The sequence below is a fragment of the Cimex lectularius genome, unplaced genomic scaffold, assembly GCF_000648675.2.
Source record: "Cimex lectularius strain Harlan isolate CLEC.00 unplaced genomic scaffold, Clec_2.1 scaffold201, whole genome shotgun sequence".
NCBI classification, from domain to species: domain Eukaryota; kingdom Metazoa; phylum Arthropoda; class Insecta; order Hemiptera; family Cimicidae; genus Cimex; species Cimex lectularius.
The window spans coordinates 378,895-397,907 of record NW_019392805.1 but is presented as its reverse complement, the minus strand read 5'-3'; the positions used below and the strand labels follow the sequence as shown (position 1 = coordinate 397,907).

General features: G+C 33.1%; 1 protein-coding gene across 1 annotated transcript in view; it reads left to right on the top strand.

The window, feature by feature from the left end:
- The window catches only part of LOC106673164 (cytoplasmic dynein 2 heavy chain 1), a 61,694-nt gene that overhangs the window by 6,133 nt on the left and 36,548 nt on the right, over positions 1-19,013 (top strand). The window contains exons 4-35 of the mRNA XM_024228138.1: positions 364-472; positions 530-656; positions 725-858; positions 917-1,008; positions 1,068-1,208; positions 1,311-1,410; positions 2,876-3,024; positions 3,103-3,309; positions 3,388-3,545; positions 4,642-4,834; positions 4,897-5,124; positions 6,823-6,921; positions 7,052-7,182; positions 7,414-7,551; positions 7,623-7,832; positions 7,890-8,133; positions 8,209-8,358; positions 8,598-8,809; positions 11,637-11,752; positions 11,815-11,969; positions 12,039-12,206; positions 12,342-12,500; positions 12,560-12,699; positions 12,802-13,015; positions 13,079-13,303; positions 14,309-14,500; positions 14,561-14,754; positions 14,807-14,945; positions 16,180-16,299; positions 16,375-16,557; positions 16,659-16,882; positions 16,976-17,094. Coding sequence (XP_024083906.1) covers positions 364-472; positions 530-656; positions 725-858; positions 917-1,008; positions 1,068-1,208; positions 1,311-1,410; positions 2,876-3,024; positions 3,103-3,309; positions 3,388-3,545; positions 4,642-4,834; positions 4,897-5,124; positions 6,823-6,921; positions 7,052-7,182; positions 7,414-7,551; positions 7,623-7,832; positions 7,890-8,133; positions 8,209-8,358; positions 8,598-8,809; positions 11,637-11,752; positions 11,815-11,969; positions 12,039-12,206; positions 12,342-12,500; positions 12,560-12,699; positions 12,802-13,015; positions 13,079-13,303; positions 14,309-14,500; positions 14,561-14,754; positions 14,807-14,945; positions 16,180-16,299; positions 16,375-16,557; positions 16,659-16,882; positions 16,976-17,094 — 5,170 coding nt within the window. The remainder of the gene's footprint in view (positions 1-363; positions 473-529; positions 657-724; positions 859-916; positions 1,009-1,067; positions 1,209-1,310; positions 1,411-2,875; positions 3,025-3,102; positions 3,310-3,387; positions 3,546-4,641; positions 4,835-4,896; positions 5,125-6,822; positions 6,922-7,051; positions 7,183-7,413; positions 7,552-7,622; positions 7,833-7,889; positions 8,134-8,208; positions 8,359-8,597; positions 8,810-11,636; positions 11,753-11,814; positions 11,970-12,038; positions 12,207-12,341; positions 12,501-12,559; positions 12,700-12,801; positions 13,016-13,078; positions 13,304-14,308; positions 14,501-14,560; positions 14,755-14,806; positions 14,946-16,179; positions 16,300-16,374; positions 16,558-16,658; positions 16,883-16,975; positions 17,095-19,013) is intronic.

Sequence of the window (19,013 nt, the reverse complement as noted above, 5' to 3'; positions counted from 1 at the left end):
GATCTGTCGAACCAATTAGGTTAAGTTAGGATAGTGAATGCTCGATTTGTATGAATGGAGGGCTCAAGGTGAAAAACAGATTACGTTGTATGTAATGTTAGCGTGTAGTCAAAGGGCTGGGGGTCTCAGCAGTATATTGAGACCCGCCAAGCTTAGGTTAGATAATCATTTAAGTATTATGTTTATTGTAATTCACTTATGACATTTTAACCAAGTATGGAAGGGATGAACATCAAAATGGAGGTTAAAATTAAAAAAATTAAAAAATGCGATATAGAAAAAACACGACGGCTGGCAACAGCCTTACTGCAAGCTATTTTACATATGAGCCTTAAAATATAACCTTTTCTATTTTTGTTTTAGAACAATAAGTTAAATGTTAATCCTATAATTTTAAAACAAGTAAAAGAACTTGAGCATACTCTGCACAAGAGTTTTTTTCAAAAAGATTGGACAAGTGAAAATACCACAGGTAAATCTATTTATAAAACTGCATTAATTACAAAACATTAATGAAAATTATATGCAGAGGTGCTAACAATTGATGATGAAATCGCTTTTTGGAATAATGTTACCATCATCAATAGGAAGCAAGTCAAGCCGTCTGTCAAAGCTACCATCGTCGACGCTTTGAATCAACTGAACACAAGTCTAAAGTATTCTGAAAATTTTATAAGAGTTTTAATTTCAATAAACGAATTGTTTAAAAAAATTTATTTTACAGGGGATTGAATTATTCGATAATTACAGAAGCCGATGAAGCCATAGACAACATGTTTAATGCTATGGATGATATTTGGAAATTTGAGGAATGGATTTACCCAGAAGATAAGATGAAAGTCATTCTAGACCTTATCGGTACAAAAAATAGTTTGGATATTTTATTTGAATACATTTTACTTTGTTAACATTTCAGGGAACAGTATAGTTACTTCAATTCAGGAAAAGACGGGTGATAAAGAATTTTTTCATGCACTGACTGTTGAAGGCGAGGATACTCTTAAAAGAGTAAGTCAAGGCGATAATTTCATTTGATCATTTTCATTTTCAATATTTGGCACTTTTAGCACATAATCCTCTGTCATAAAATGATAGCTGCGTGTGAAAAATTTACCGGCTTCTTTTGGCCACATTTTACTGATCATCCGTGGACAAGTGGTCCATATTTGCCAGAATATTTAAAAGGATTTCATAAACGGCTTTTAGAGGTAGGACAATGTATTTTTATCTAGACATTAAGCATTGGGATTGTAATAAATTTTTTTTATATAAAAAGTGTTAATTAATTATGTATATATATTTTTTTTAAGTTGCAAAACGTCATACAGCTCCATGCCCAACTAACAAGTTTATTTACAAAAAGTGAAAAGGTTGACCTTGCCACAGATTCATATTTCCACCCCTTTAAAGGTAATGGTTTAATTTTTATTTACCTAAATAAGTTTTTTGCTATTTTTATATGATGAAGATTAAAAATGTCAACAAAAATAAATTTAAATTTACACTTTGCACTTAGATATTTTCTCAGCTTCATGGAAAAACATTGAGGCATGGTCCCTAAATCTAACCCTATCTGATCTAATCTAACCTAACGGAACTTTTACCATGAGCTTTCTTTGGTAACGCAAATTCATTGATCTGTACAAAAATATGTGTGTCCAACGCTACCATATCCATTTTTTCTTCTTTTTACAACACATGTTACACTTCTAGTGCTATGTGCTACTCTCGCTGCCCAACAGGTTGTCCCAATCTCCTTGTGGGATTATTAGGGATAGTTCATGGATTAGGGTTAAAACTAATGGATTAGGGTGAAATGAAAGAGATTTGTGGAATTTTATGATTCAGAATTTGAAGAACATCTTTCACTAAAGGAATCTAAAGATCATCGTGAATTGTGTGATTGGTCAGAAAGGAGCGTTTACAGATGATGTTTCAGAGGATTTTGGAAGGGGAAATCTGAGGAAAATGACAGTTGGAATGTTTGGAATATCACTGCTCAATGCCGTATGTCCGTAAATGGTTTAATTATTGTCTCATATATTAGTCTTTTGTTGTGAAGTGTCATTTTTGATCGTTTGTATAGTAGTCATGAGAGGATTTTATAACATCTAGTCAGTTCCTGCTTTTTTAGTCTTATATGTGGATTGTTTTGTCAATATGCTTTTTTGTTAACTACAGAAAGAGATGTAGGTATAAAGCCTGTAAGGAGCGATGTGAAGCGACAAGATATTTATTGGAGGATAGGGTAGCAATATCTGCAAAAGTGTGAATGAATGTGTTGGGATGGGTACAGTACTCAACCATGTACACTGAATATAGTATGGGACCAAGGATACTGCCCTGTAGGACTCCAGCCATTACAGGTTTGTTGTCAGAGAAGAACGTTCCCTGGTTGTTCTGAAAGAAGCAGTTATACAGGTATAATCAAAATATGAGGAAGTAGATAATGGGGGAGGATGCTTGTGAGCTTCCACAGCTGAGATGTTGGACCCTATCAATGTCACTACATCAAGGAAAACACCCAAAGATCTGTTTCATCTCAAGAAATGAAGAGATTTCGTCTACAACATGGTAGCATTGCTGGATTGAGGAGTGGTGCCTTCGGTGACGCCAACTGGTGAGATGGGATAGTGTTTTGTTCTTTTAGGATGGGAAGGATTCTTTTTAGAATTTTGAGGATGTTTTCCTAGTATAGGTATAAACGCTTACCGAGTAATAAAAATTGAGTTAAATAGTTTTACGGGGCTTTGGGATCAGAAAAATAAGTAGATCATAGGCGTTACATAGGTTTGTAAGGAACAGGATATCCATGTTAAATTGTTTAACAATAGAGAATTATGAAGCTATAGGTAACTAATTGATGTGTTTTTAGGAATCAGGCCATACTATTTCAATTATTTTACCGAACCAATATGGAACGCAGCAGTGGAAAGCTTTTATGTCAAAATTGCATCAGCAGAACAAAAAGGGGCATTCAAGTTGCAGTCTCTTTTCCAAGAAATTGGGACTAACATCCCTCAAGTATAGTTTTGTAGACTACTTAGCTATTAAGCTAAAAATTTTGTTTTTAAAATTTCATCTTTGACTTGTAAATTTCAGTTGTATCAAGAATTAAGACACTATGATCGCCTCTTGGAAAGGCCTACAGTCAAAAGTTTTTTGCATGCTGAACGGCAAGACATGCTGCAGCGAATATTGTATTATTTTTCTTCATTGAAGCCAAAGCCTCTGGAACATTCATTAGAGGTTGCTGACACTCCAGAACTTGTGAAAAATATTTATTACGTTCGTCAAGTTTTAACTAAGGTTAGTTTATCTTATTATTAGCTCTTTGTCAATCAATGAACATAAAGAAATTTTGAATAAAGAAACAAACTATTACAGATATCAGATATATCACAAATAACAAATTCTATATTTGATGATATTAAAGGCTATGATGAATTTCTCGCAATTAAGAAAGATATATACAAGTCTATCAAATCTTATGAAGATTCTTTATTTGATGAGTGGACGAGAAAAACTCAAAAAAGAAGTTTAGGGTATGTAAAAGTCATTGGTTGACCTCAAGTCTGTTCTCACACTGGCACCGACTACGTCTGGTTTTTGAATGTATTTGCACATACATTCCCAACCTAGGGAATCTAATCAACCCTCTCACACTGGAACCGACTTAATCGTGTGTGTATGTTTGTTTTGTTTTGACCTGCGACTTGATCCCAGCAGTGTTGCGTTCGACGGACGACCTATGGCCTTACTTCCTAGAAGAATAGAATTCACGAATCACGATCACTCTGCATCATGGTTTGTTCTTGAAGAAGAAAGCAAATTCATTTTTTACGGCCAAGCTTTAGACCTATTTTAAGGTCATCATCAGGGAAAAATAATCTTAAATATGCCTACAGATTGACATATTTAAGTTTTTTACAGGTGATCTCAAATTTCCTTGAAGACCAACTCAGTCCTAACATTTCTAAGGGCTGTAACCGTCCAATAGTAACACTTGACTGATGAGAGTGTTGGTGACAATAATAGTTAAGGCACTTTCCACAAACTCACTCACTCACTCAGCAACTACATCACTCTCTCTCTCTCTCTCTCTCTCTCTCTCTCTCTATTTCTTTCTTTCTTTCTTTCTTTCTTTCTTTCTTTCTTTCTTTCTCTCTCTCTCTCTCTCTCTCTCTCTCTCTCTCTCTCTCTCTCTCTCTTTTTCTTTCTTTCTTTCTCCCTCCCCGTCTCCTTCTCCTTCTCTTTCTTCCTCCTCTTCCACTTACCCACTAAATTTGCAAGATTTTTTAAATAGTGTCTGACAAAATCTCTTGCACCCAGAGGAACTAAAAAGAAACTAAAAAAAAGCTTTGAAAAAAATCTTTACAAATTCATGCAAATCACAATGGAACAACCATTACTGACAGATAAACAGCTCTGACAAGTCTGTTTCAATGTGAGACATTAGATAAGTAAGTTGCCTGCAGTCACAGTCCGACCTAGTAGATTCAAGTGTGAATGCAAGTAGACAAATTGTCTTTTCTGCTTTGAAATAAAATAAATAAATAATAATAAGACAAACTTTTTGAACTATTTTTGTGTAAACATTGTTTTTTATATTCATTAAATAATTGTTTTCTTTACTTTTAGTATTAAAACAGATGAACCAGTGGTTCAATTCGAGCAAGGCAAGCTTATGCAAGTTACATTTTCTCCGACGCTTCTTTTGTTAATTCGTGAGTCACGACAGTTATACATGCTTGGGTTACCTGTAAGCAATGAACTTATGGAAGGAGCTGCGCAAGCCAGCCATTTCATGGATCAAGCCAAAGCTTTAAACCAGGTTTGTATTATTATTATTTAATACTAACATCATACGAACTGTATAACTCCATATGCTTATAGATCGCCACTTTTCACAACACGATCGCCGACAGAATGGTGAACTCTCAAAGAGCAATGATGCTAGGTGCAGCACGAGAGTTTTCACGACTTGTTCAATCTCAAACCAAAGTCAACTGGGGTAGTGGAAAATTACTAGCTGATTATATTAAAAAACTGCAAAGTGTAGCTGATAAGCTATCCTTGCAAAACAATAAATTGGTTAAATATCACAAATTCATATTATCAAAGGTAGATAAAATTATTTTGTAGCTTTTAGAAATAAAGTACAATGGAGGCCCGCTAATCTGAATGTCCTATCCAAACAGATTTCGATTTTTTTTTTTTTTTTTTTGTAGAAAATATAATTTTTTTTCATTATTGGTCAGTTAATGTGGAGTTGACTACTCCAAACTTTACTCACTTATTTTTGCTGCACGTTCATACTAAAATTATATGCTCTTATAGGTGATGAACCTGTAATTTGGTCCTTTCTGATTTGGCCAACGTTCTTTTGGCCTGTTAGATGTGTATCGGCTAGTCGCCATATTTAGTAGTGGGTTTCCATTAAAATTATTAGTAAACACTAAATTTGGCGAGAATAATAATGATATTGAGATAAAACTACATTATCACCCCTGTCCTGCTTTATCAAACTTTAACATGTGTATACCTCACCTGCTCTGGTGTGTCTATCTGACCTGCTTTACTGTTCGCATCTTCATTATTAGTCAGTCTACTATGTCCAAATTATTTTAAAAAAATTTCCTTTAAGGGCTTGTTAACATTAAACTTCTTTAGCTTTCTCCCAGATCTTCAGTTTGTCAGAATATTATATGGGAGCCTTTGTTGATGTGGCACAAGCCACAAGGGTCTACTGCACATTAAAGTATATTCTTCCAAATACCCTCTTAATTAATCCTCCGCTCTTATTTAACAAAGCGATTCTTTCAAGTTCAACAAGGATCAGATTATTATGAGTACTGCTCTCTTCCCGTGGGAGTACCGCAGGGCAGTGCGGTCAGACCAATCCTATATATGTTTTATACTGCAGATGTTCTCCCTCCTTGCATATTTTGCCAATGGCATAGCTGTATCCTCGTCTCCGATCCTGAGATTGATTCGGGAGATCTGCATGCATATGCACAGCACATTGGTGTAAACAATGGAAATGGAAATAAAAGAAAGCACATCCATTTATACTCCAAAGCAATCCGACTGCTTTCGTAACCTTAAGTTTTACCTAGAGTCACATTTAACATGGAATCAGCATACATGTCTGAATCGACAAAACTTAAAGAGGTGCTACGGACAACCCTACAAACTTATATAAACCAAGTTATCGACGAAAAACTCATAATCTACAAATTAATACTACAACCGATTTGGACCACATAGAACTGTGGGCCAGTGCTAAACCTTCCAATACCAACGTCTCCAATCCTTTCAGTTAAAAGTCCTTCCATATTATGTCACAAATACTCCACAATGATTTAAATCCATTTATCCAAAAATTTACCAAGTACACTCTCCCTTCACCCTAATAGTCTTGCCCAAGCCTTTTCCAACAGAACCATCCGTAAAACCCAGAAGGCGTTTTATACTGCTTACAGTAAATGGTGACCTCCTTTCTGAGGAGAAGGCAGTGAAAATCAGTAAGAATAATATTGATTATTTGCTCCCCTCAATGTAAATAGTTTTATATATGTCTATGTATACTCAAATTATATGTAATACAAAAGAAAAGTTATTCAGCCAATCTTAACAGGGCTCAGCCCTATCAGTTCCACCTAGCAGGATTTTTGAATTTGGATTTATATAAGCTTGAGCTTATAAACCTGTCTCTACAACTAGCAGGACTCTTCTGTACTGTTTTTATTTCTTTTTTAAATCAATTGAATGAATTTTTAAAAATGTTGATTTATTTAAAAAAATATTTATATTTTTCAGATTGTTATCTTAATGAATGCCGATTTAATAAAACAAAAGGATCTATGGAAAACTATCATGAGAGAAATAAGAAGCGCTGTTCACGAAGTAGAAGAAGAGGTAACATAGTTCAACATAACACGTCAATCGTGTAAATCATTATTGATGTAGTCAAATGTTATTTTATGTACTAATTGATTTTTGCAACTTAGCATGACTTTTGTAATGTTTTCCCATATTTATGTTCCAGTTTACAAGTACTAAACACTGGTGTGCTCACATTGATTACCAGATTTATAAAGCGCTTGAATATCAGTATCAATTAACTCTAATAAAGCTAAATAGTGTAATGCCAGAGTTCCATCTAGAACTAGTATATAGGTGAATAAAAATTTTATGAGAGTATTTCAACTGGGGGGTTATATTAAACCTTGGGGTGTTAGTGTTTTTAAAAAAATTTACATCTGTAAGTATGTCGGGTTTGAATCCAGTGGCCCTGAATTCAAACCCAGGGCCGGCCTTTACCTTACTGTGATAATAAACTCCATAAACTTGTATTATTTGAGACTTATTTTCAAGTAAGCAATTGTACAGATTCATTTTTATTTACAGGAATCACAGAGTTGAGTATCGTCCGAGCCTTTATCAAGTCAGGAGAACTTTCTACAAGCAACTTAAAGGTCTTTTGAGCATACCGTATCAAATACAAGGAATCGGTGATACAAATATTTACCCGTCTATAATTGATCAGTGCGTAAATATATTTTTTACAATATTTTTCTTATTATTTCAAAGAAAAATTGAAATTTCAAAAATTCCAGCACTGGAGCCAAGTTCTTAAAGGTATTTGCAGATGCTGAAAATAATTTTCATAGATTGCAAGAATTCACTAGCATCTGGTACAAATGGGTGGCTTTAAGCAGTGAAAACATCGATTCGTACATGGAGTCGAATTTGTTGAAATCCGACGATTGGGTGCGTAATTTCAGAGCGTCCAAGTACTTTGGACAGCAGATTGCAACATTGCCAAGGTAAGCTAATTAATTCAATTTTTCAAGAACCTTGATGGTAAACTGTATTTTCTGTAGTTTGAAAAAAATAGGCCCATTTTGTGTGAGCATCGACGGATTGAGGAACACGATAGAAAGCCAGAACCGGAGGTATTGGGGTAGTTTGTCAGTCTGGCTCCGGGCTTCTATTCTGAAGGACGTTTCTCATATTGAAGCGTTTCACACAAAGGCCCAAACAGTTTTGCAACACCAGCCACAAAAAGTGGAAGAAATCACAGAAGCACACTACAATTATCAAAAAATCTTCGTCGAAAGTGACGAGGTGAATAAACTATATTTAATACTACCTCACCTTAAAATAACAATTTTTTCTAGTTAATTATTTATTTGCATTCAGATTTCAAACATGTTGGAGGAGTTGGACGAAAAAAATAAGCTTCTTCGTTCATGGACTAAAGAAAATATTACAACTGTTGAAGAAATTAAAACTTCATGGGCTAATTTTAAACTTATAATTACAAACTATAACCTTATCATTTCAAAAAAGGTAAACTAATTTTTATCTGCATCAGTTACCATTCAGAAAAATACTGAATATATAACATCTACTATTATTTACACACATTTGTTGAAACTCCCATTCATTGAGATGCAAAACACAAAAATCATTATTTCCTAGCTTTCAGTAACAACCTCTAGATCTACTGAGGCAGTTATTACAAACTAACACAACTATAACAAAATACTGCTTAAAACAAACAAACAATTCTACTTTTCTTTCATTAGGCAGAAACACTGAAATTGACTTTACACTCAGAAGAGGAAATTTTAAATGATGAAATGGAGAGATTCGTTCTTCATTGGCAAGAGTTGAAACCGGATGAAAATAAGCTTCTCGAACCTGGGGTGAGTGACGAATATTTCATCGCCAATATTGCAACGATTAGGGAAAGAAAGGAAAAGTGGTTTAAACTGTTGGAGAAAAAGTCTAAATTGGGGTTTGTACAATTCTTTAATTATCATTTGTTATTATTATGTAACAATAATCTTAATAAATTAATAACAACACAAGTAGATTAGGGGGACCACGATGGCTGAGTGCTTAGTGCATCGACTCGTATTTGCCACGTTACCGGTTCTGGGTTCGAATCCTGACAGAGCCCATGTTTTGTTAATAGATTATAGTATGAAAAAGGTATTGTAAAATGGTTTGACCCTTGTCCACAACACCCAATGGGGAGGGCATTAACCCGGAAATTACTTTACAAGTAGATGGACGGTCAGATTCCTGAATGTAAAGTGTGTCAATAGACACTTAGAAAATAAATAATTTTGCTACTTAACAAAGGTTTGAATAGCCTCTTTTAGGTCTTATAATTTCAATACAAGTTGAAAGCTCTTGTCAGACCAGCAAATATCTCTAGTTCTGTTTCATGTCACAAAATTGCGTATTTTCTTCTGTAATGCTGGTCAGAAGATGGTGATCATGTTCCTTATTTTCTACCAGTTCTTATGCCAGCAAACGGCCGAGCCGTGGACAATGTTTGTTTCTCAAACTGAGTGGTCAATCTTTGATAAACTTTTATGCCTTCATAAGTGAGAAATTTAATAATAAAGTGCAGCGCAATGGACCAAATATTATGGCATTTGTAAAATATAATAACAGTGCAAATTCTATAGGTTGCAAAACTAAATTCTTTCCTTATCATGAGCTTTTCAATTAAACAAAATTAATACAAATATTTTCTCTACAAGGCGACATAGCTCGTTAAAACCTATAAAAATATATTTAAAAAAGTCTCATACTGGTGTCAATTTAAAACCAGTGATTTGTGTTTTCACCTTCAGCAAGATTGTGTTTTTATATGTTTGACATTGTTTGACAAGATTGTGTTTAACTAAAGCCATCCAATTCATTTTATGTTAGCAATGTGAACAACGAAATAATTAAAATGTATAGTTTATTCATAGTCGTCCCCCTTGAATATATATTCAATCTGAGCATTAATCAAGGGGTTTATCCTTCAATTTTCAAAAAATCATTAATTGTGCCGATTTTCAAAAGTGGTAATAAAAAATGTATTGAAAACTATCGACCTATCTCTTTCAAAGTTATTAGAAAAGTATCTGTACATAAGAATTAAAGGCCTCTTAGATCAGCAAAACTTTTTTGCAGAAAACCAATTTGGTTTCACACATAATAAAAGTACTTCAGATGCAATATACTTTGTAATAAATAATATTTATGAAAAACTGGTTAAAGCAAAAAAATTGATGGGGGTTTTCTTGGACATTAGCAAGGCATTTGATTCAATAGACCATGAAATATTATTCAACAAACTTGAGAAAAAAGGCATAAGTGGTTTAGCTTTAAAATTGTTCAAAAGTTATTTTATGGATAGAATGCGAGTAGTTAAAATAAATAATTCATTATCCCCCCCCCCAAATTAAATCAAACCATGGTATTCCCCAGGGCACAGTCCTGGGACCATTATTTTTTCTGATCTATATAAAGATATTTTTGACCTTAACGTAGACTGCACAATTACTGGATTCGGTGATGACACCATCTTACTAATTGAGGATGAAACAAGTGAACAATTAATGATAAAAGCCTTTGGAAATATAAATAAAATATGAAGCTGGTATCATACAAATAAACTTTTATTGAACACAGAAAAAAAAACTAAATTAATTATATTTAGTATCCAAAACGAGAGCAATATAAATAATAATAATTTAATAATACATAACGGTGATTGCACGTTCAAAAATTGCTCTAACTGCTTTGAAATTAAACAAGTTTGTTCAATTAAATATTTAGGATTAATCATAGACAAAAACCTAAGTTGGGAAGAGCATATAACATCTATAATAAAAAGAATCCAGTCATTATTTTATAAATTTTGATTATTAAGAGATATAATTGATATCAATACCATAAAACAAGTTTATCTAGCACTTGTGCAGTCGATTTTCTCTTATGGTGTGGTAGCATGGGGTAATGCAAATTTATCTACTAAAAGACGATTACTTACAACAATTAATACAATAATTAAAATAATTTAAAAAAAACCTAGATTGTACTCCACCATTCTTTTGTATAAAGATTTTAAAGTTCATAATTTTACTTATTAAATTTTATAAAGATTGGAATAATAAATTATCAATCGCCCACAACTTCTCCACTAGAACCAAGATTGATTCCTCCATCAGTCTACAAAGATATAGAAAACCCATTTAATATTGCTATTAAATTCTGTTATACCAACAAAATTAATATATAGTTTTGCTGACCTAAAATCATTAAAAAACATATTATAAATAATATTTTATGTAACAATATGAACTTTAAATAACAATATGTAATTAAATGTACCTAAAATCATTCAAAAAAACATATTATAAATAATATTTGTGTAACAATTTTAACTTTAAATAATAATATGTAGTTCACTGCGTTGTTATTTTGAAAGAATGACTGATCACCTCACCCAGCACAAGCCATTAAGCTTTTGGATGAATGCCATTGTTATATAATACAAATCTACTGTTCATAATATAATGTATAAATACCATATCTGTAAAATTGTAAATTTTGTTAATTGGCAAAAATAAATATGAAGATTTTTTCTTTCTCTGAATTCAGGAGCACTGGATTCGAACCCAAACCCTTACAGTGATGAGTTGCCTCAACTGTTGTGGTCCCCTCAATAATATTTACCTTTAATCACTTTAAAGAATTATTTATTAAAGTGAACTGTATCAAACTTCTTTTTTTTTTGCTGCATGAGTTCATTTTCATAAAGCTTTGTCTATTTGCAGAGAAGATTTTGAAAAATTGGGATTACAGCTCTCAGAAACGATAGACTACAATGAAATTGAAAAAGAGATACTTCAGTGCGAACAGATGTGGTCACTACTCGAAGAATTTAACGACGGCAAGTTTATGGTTTATGATCGAACTTTGTACATTTAAACTAACTCCTTAGAATTTATATAGGGCTTAAAAAACTTGCTGATGAAGAATGGATCGTAATAAGAGCTAAGGCGCATTCAAAAACCAATGTGTTCTTGGAAGAATGGATTGACAAGTTGAAGAATACCAGCAGATCATCGGTCACCATCAAAATCTTACAAGACATCGATCAATACAAGGTGATCAAATTGTCTAATTGTTATTCAACTATTAATTTATTACGTGTAAATGTTTGTTGTATACAATAGGAAATTTTACCATCTCTCCAATACGTCAGAGGTGAAACATTCACCGACCAGCATTGGTCTGAAGTTTTCATGACCCTTAACACTTCACCAAAGCCGTTGGATCAAATAAAATATGGGGACTTCTTGTACAATGGACAAAATATTATAACAAATCTTGCAACTCTCCAGGTATATTAACTTACACGCACTGGTCCTTTTTCCTCTTATTCTATTTTCCACAATCGCACTTTATTTTTAAATACAAATTTATTCTTTTAATATTTACTGGATTCTTAACAAAAACAAGTTTTTTTTTATAAATAGAATATTAATTCTCGGGCTGCAAACGAAATTGTAATAAGGCAAGGACTAAACGAGTTAGATGCTTGGGAAGCTGAAGCTAAATTCACCATTTACAATCACACCGACTCCAAAGGGCAACAATTATATATGATTAAAGACTTCAAAAGTGTTATAAATAAGGTATAAAAAACTTTCATACTTCTATTAATAACAAAGTTTTGACTTATTGCATTTTCAAGGTTGGTGACAATCAATGCCTTTTACAATCCATTAAAGGATCGACAAACGTGTCACAATTTGCTGATAGAGTTACAGTTTTAGAAGAAAGACTTACGAGTCTAGACATGAATCTACATGATTTAAACCAGGTTCAAAGAAAGTAAGTACAAGTTTTTTTTTTAATGTTGAAACAATTAATATTATTATCTATAATAATGTAAATTTCTTAAAACCTTTAATAATAGCGAATAAATGTTTTGAGGTGGGCGTATCTTGAGCCGATTTTTGGTTCAGGGGCATTGGAGGAAAAGAGATTTGATCGGATCGACAAAGAATGGCGGTACATTATGCACAACCTTTCCGTAGCTCATTTTCGAGTGATTTCATTGACGAGGATAAATAATATAACGCATACGCTGCAACAGCTGCTGCAAAGTCTTCTCCAATGTCAAAAGACTTTACAAAACTACCTTGAGGTAGGTTTAATTCAAATTTAGTTTTATTACTTCTGAGTTTAAACATTGTCACTTTCTGTGCAGGAGAAGAGGCTAAGGTTCCCGCGTTTTTATTTCGTCAACGACGATGACCTCCTGGAGATTTTAGGACAAGCTAGTAAATACAATGTAATACAGAACCACCTGAAGAAGATATTCGCTGGTATACATTCTGTTGAAATAAAAAACAATAATATAACCACAATTTTCTCGGCACAAGGGGAAGCTGTACAGCTTAATAGTCCTGTCGCTATAAGTGCAAATGTTGAGGTATAGTATTAATTACGCAAGTATAACATATATCTAAAAAAGTTGATATATTAAATTTGGTTTTTCTGAGAACTGCCTGGAGCGGGCACATATATAAAAATTACAGAAGAGAGTATGTGCAATACTCAGTTTATTTATTTACTTTTTTAAATCCATTTATTTTTTAAGTCTGAGAACCCAAACTTTTATAAGAAAGGCATAACTGGGCTAGTTACATGTTAGAATGAATGCCGACTGAATAACTTTTATCTAAAATAATTTTGACAATTATTAAGCCCTATAAACCCCTATGAACTTTTCTGATTGCCTGACATATCTCTTCAGAAATTAATGCAAGTAAAATGTAATCTAAATTTCAAACTACTAACCTTGCAGCAGGCACCGTAGAGTACTGCAATTTATTTTTATTGTATTTTTACTTTGACTCGAATCAAGTGCGATAGTGTCCCTTAATCTATCATCATTCAAGACAGAACATCAAACCATGGTTCATCTTCAAACCACTCCTTCCCAGAAGCAAATTTTTTGAACCACTCACTCACTTTTGTGCACATTTTATGAGCTGTCTCGGTCAACCTAGTGCGCGCTTAAATTCATACAAATACACGCTTTTGAAGCCATAAGAAAGAAAATGTTTTATAATTTACAGTGAACTGTTCAAGTCACTTTTTCTTTATGGACCGACACAATATCCTCTTGGATGATATGATGTAAAAACTTAATACTCCTGTGTAAATAGAAATGTTAATTAACAGTATTAAAACAGTGAATAATTAAAAACTGAACAAACTTTCTGGTTACTTGGTAGTTTAGATCTCATTGTCACAGCTAAATTAATAAACTATTGTAATGTTAGTTTAGTTTTTTTATCTGTCACATTGTTTAATCTGTAGAATGGTCTTTTTCAATTGTCCTGTCATACGAAACAGTGACCACAGTACAGGTTCTAAACCACCAGAAGAAATCTCACACTATTTTATGTTGTCTATAGTAAAACATTTTCAGGAGTGGTTGGAAAACCTATCGCTTGAAGTGCAAGCCACACTAAAACTCCTAGTTATCGAGTGTCTGAAAAAGCCTGACCCTCTGAAATATCCATATCAAGTTTTATGCCTTGCGGAAAGAATTACTTTTACAAAAAATTGTGAACAGGCTATTAACACAAAAGCACTAAGCAACTTGCAGTCAATAGTTAAGGTAGATGATTTTTTCAGAATGTAAAGTTTTTAACTTACGTATATATATTTTTTTATGTAGGCACAAAGAGATGAGTATATAAAACAACTGTTAGAATGGTCAGGAAGCATCAGCAATGACAAGGATGGGTACGTTTTGCAGTTGAAATTAAAAGCTTTGTTGTTAGACACTATTTACTACTTGCAAGTACTGGAATCATTAATCCTCTCGAAAGTCGATTCGTTAAATGACTGGAGCTGGCAAAAAATATTAAGGTTAGTACTTAAACTCTTGGTAAATCAAAATATTTTGACGGAGTTGTTTTAGGTTTTATTGCCTTGAAAACAATGATATTGTTGTGAGGATGGTGGATGCAGAGTTTCAGTATACTTACGAATACCAAGGGGCTCACACGAAACTCGTTCATACAGCTCTGACAGATAAATGTTACTTGACATTGACACAGGTAAAAATACACAGAAAAAAACAAAAAGAAAAACGGACACTTGTATTTTTCATACTTTCCAGAGCCAACTTGTTGAGTAGAGTTAGTTTTTTTTTTTTTTTATAATGAAAAATAAATTTGAATAAAATGTTTATTTTTTTAATCTTTTTTTTCTTAAAAGTATGGTTTTAAGTCAAGAAGATCTCACCTGGGCAGATGTGCTAGCCAACAACAAACGTAGCTCAAGTCCTGGGTGTACTGCACTCTGTACGACAACTAGAGACGATTGTTTTATTGCTCTTACCATATTATGGAACTATCATTTAATGGCTTCCAAGTCAATTCCAGACAGTCTGTAATGTAAGGGTGAGCTTTAAAACATCAGAAGGCTTTGTGAGAATTGCTATTCTCTAGACATCCTGAATAAGGTTCTCTACTACTGGAGAGGTATCAGGTAGATTCTCGCTTGGACACTTGAACAGTGGGTGTGCTGTTCTCTTCACAGATGAGTGTCGGTTTGGTTTTGTGACAATCAGACGATCAGGATATGGAGAAGATGCTTTGTTTCATGTGCCATACATGAGTCACAGCATTCTCAAAGACAGTCAGTTATGGTATGGGGTGGAATTGATGGCCCATACCAAACTGATTGTCATACAGAATTTTGACTGTACTAAGATACATTGAGGAAGTTCTTCTGAAAGCTTTTGTCCCATTCATTCCACGGGAGGTAACTTCGTGTTAATGTATGATAATGCTTGATCGCATGTATCTTGTCACGTATTGCTTGGAGGATGTAGGGATTACCACATACGGGACATAATAAAGAGATGGGTGAAACATCGTTCACCATCTCCAGGAAGCGTTGAACAACTTCATACCTTGTTGAAGAATGGGATTTTGTTTGACAAATTGAAATGTGGTAGCTTAGTACGTTACTCTATGCTTATGAGACTAACGACCCTCTGTGAGTACAGAAGAGGTAATACTTGTTATTAAGAGTAAAACTAGGTAATAAATTGTTCCATTATTTTGGTGAATTTTCTTTCAAATCATAATTAAATAACTTTTTATTAAAACTCAGGAATTTCTGATCTCGTTTAATTTGGTTTACATTAAAATAAATATAAATACAAATAAAAAAAAAAAAATAGTTTGAAGTAAATAACAAAATGCAAATGTCGGTTTTTTTTTGTCTTTGAGTGTATATGTTTATGGTGATTATATTGAGTAATTTGTCTGTTTATTATCGAAGGCTGTTAGCATGGGGTTCGGTGGTAATCCATACGGCCCAGCAGGTACTGGAAAAACAGAATCAGTTAAAGCTCTTGGTGCATTATTAGGACGTCAAGTTCTTGTTTTTAATTGCGATGAGGTAAAACTAAAACTTCAATCCTTAAAGAATAAAATTTTGGCTAATTTATTTACTCAAATATTTTTACTGTTTTAGGGGTTAGATGTTAAATCGTTAACTCGTATAATGGTCGGACTGGTTAAATGCGGAGCTTGGGGATGCTTTGACGAGTTCAATCGTTTAGAAGAAACTACATTGTCGTTGATATCATTGCAAATACACGTTATTCAAGAGTCATTGCGAAATCATTCCTCTTCTATAATCCTTCTCGATAAAACGGTATTTCAAAAGTAACTTAACAATTACTTTTGCTTCGTTGATGACAAAATGTCGAACACACAATCTCAATTCTTATTTGAAATGTAAATTTAATTTTACAGGTTGAAGTCAACCATAACTCTGGAATATTTATTACCCTCAATCCAGCTGGAAAAGGCTACGGCGGAAGGCAAAAGCTACCGGAAAATTTGAAACAACTGTTTCGACCGGTTCTCATGTCAAAGCCGGACGATGTCGACATAGCCAATGTGATGTTATTGTGTGAAGGCTTTCAAATGGCAGATGAAATCGGTGTTAAATTGGTAACCCTATTCAATCTGGCAAAGTATTAAACGAAAAACATATTTATTCGGTATATTTATTGAGCAAGGGTTTTTTTTTGACTAAGAAGAATGTTTTTTTGTTTTGTTTTTTTCAGAAAACTGCTTTCACAACAACAACACTATGATTGGGGGTTGAGAGCGATGAAAACTGTGGTCGGAAGCTGTGGTACCGCTTTAAGAAATTTTTTATCATTAAATCAAGTTGCAGATTCCAGTGAGTATTAATGAAAATTCAAAAACTAGCTCCACAGCCACTTGCATGTTTTTCTTTTATTACTTTTTTATTTTTAAGCTTAGTAAATTAGTGCATAACATTTTTAGTATTTAGTATTGTAAGCCATTTTTTTGCATTTGTTCTAAATCAAGCTTTCAACGTCTTTTTTCCCCTTCAGATATGCTACCATATTTTGTATCAGTTATTCTTTATTCAATAATTAATTGCTTATTAATATTCAGTATTTTGTGAATAATTTAATTTATGCTATAATGTTGGAATGTACAAAATGTTCACAAATGCAATGAGTTGCAAGTGCAACATGGGGAAGAAAACGCTTTTTTTAATTATACACTAACCTTTTGTATAAACAAGTGTATAATTAATTTTTTTATCTAATGACCACACATGATTTTATGTTATAAAAATGTTATAAAAAATATGTAAACATATATGTATATATTTTTTATATTTTTGTTATGATTATTTTTTTTATAATCTAGGCATATTGCATTGTATTCTAGTTCTAGTTAATAAGTCAATAATTATAGTTAATAATTGAAAAGTATGGAGAAAGAAAACGCTTATTGTTGATTTCAGTTTAATATAATTTTTTATGCGATTAAATATCAATATTCAGTTGATTTTTTTTTTTTTTTTTTTTTTACTTATCAGTAAATTACGATATTGAAATAATTTCATTTTAAAGAATTAGCCTACAGGCGTTGTTGGCTACAACGGTTTAGGCATTGACACGGCGCTCATCACTGTAAGGTAAAAGTCCCGGGTTTGAATCCAGCGGCCCTGCATTCGTACCTAACATACTTACAAATGGGCTTGATATTTCAAAAACACCGGCACCCTGAGGTTCATATAACCTCGTATTTCAAATACCCTTGTTAAAAATAAATAAATAGTCTATCAAATTCCTTATCTATTTCAATCAAATTCCTTTTTGACATTCCTGCATAAATATGATGCAATCATATTTCACATTTTTTTAATAATCATTATTAGGTATTTTTAAGGGGGTGTTGGTTTTTTTTTTTTTTTTTTTTTTTGCGTTATGAACTATGCATATTAGCCATGACAATTCATATTTATGTGTTCAAATTTGGGGGGGTTATTGTGAAAAAAGGGCCAGAGGCGACGGTGGGAATCGAACCCACGACCGCGGCGTGAGAGTCTCTCATGCTAAACCACTCGGCTACCGCGGTCCCCGTGGGGGTGTTGGTGTTTTTGAAAAAAAGTCCATTTGTAAGTACATTGCATATCATTGGATTCGAACCCGGGACCTTTACCTTACAGTGACGAGCACCGTCTCAATGCCAAAACCGTTCTGGCCACTGATGCCCCCAATCATTATTGTTAATAAGTTTGATAATTATAGTCAATGTAATATATGTCTATTTAGATGTGGGAAAAGAAAATGCTTTAATTTGACATTAACCTTTTTTTTAATGTGTGCAAATAAATATTTAATTTCATGTGTAGAATGTTGATAAGTCATAACAAGGGAACAGATTTTGGTGTGTTATAAAAGTCAAAATATGTTTATAAATATCTTTATTTTTGACAAAATATGCATTTATTTTTTTAGTGAAATATGTAATATAAAATTAATTTGGTATGATTAAAAAATAAATAAATGAATAAAAAATACCAAACCAAATTTCATTCTTTTAAAATTGTTGGGGGTATGATAATTTTAATTTTCAAAATTGAAATCACATGCTTTGAAGTCAGTCAGCCCTTTTCAGCAGTGCAAACAAATATTTGAAGAAAAATGGGGAGAAGCATTTTTATGGGGTTGCTGTGTGTGGGGTGGTTGGGTTTCTCCATTTCTGACGGTTCATGGTGCAGTCCCTAAGACAACCATCACTCAAGGGTCATATGGTTTACGGTTTTAAAGCCAAATA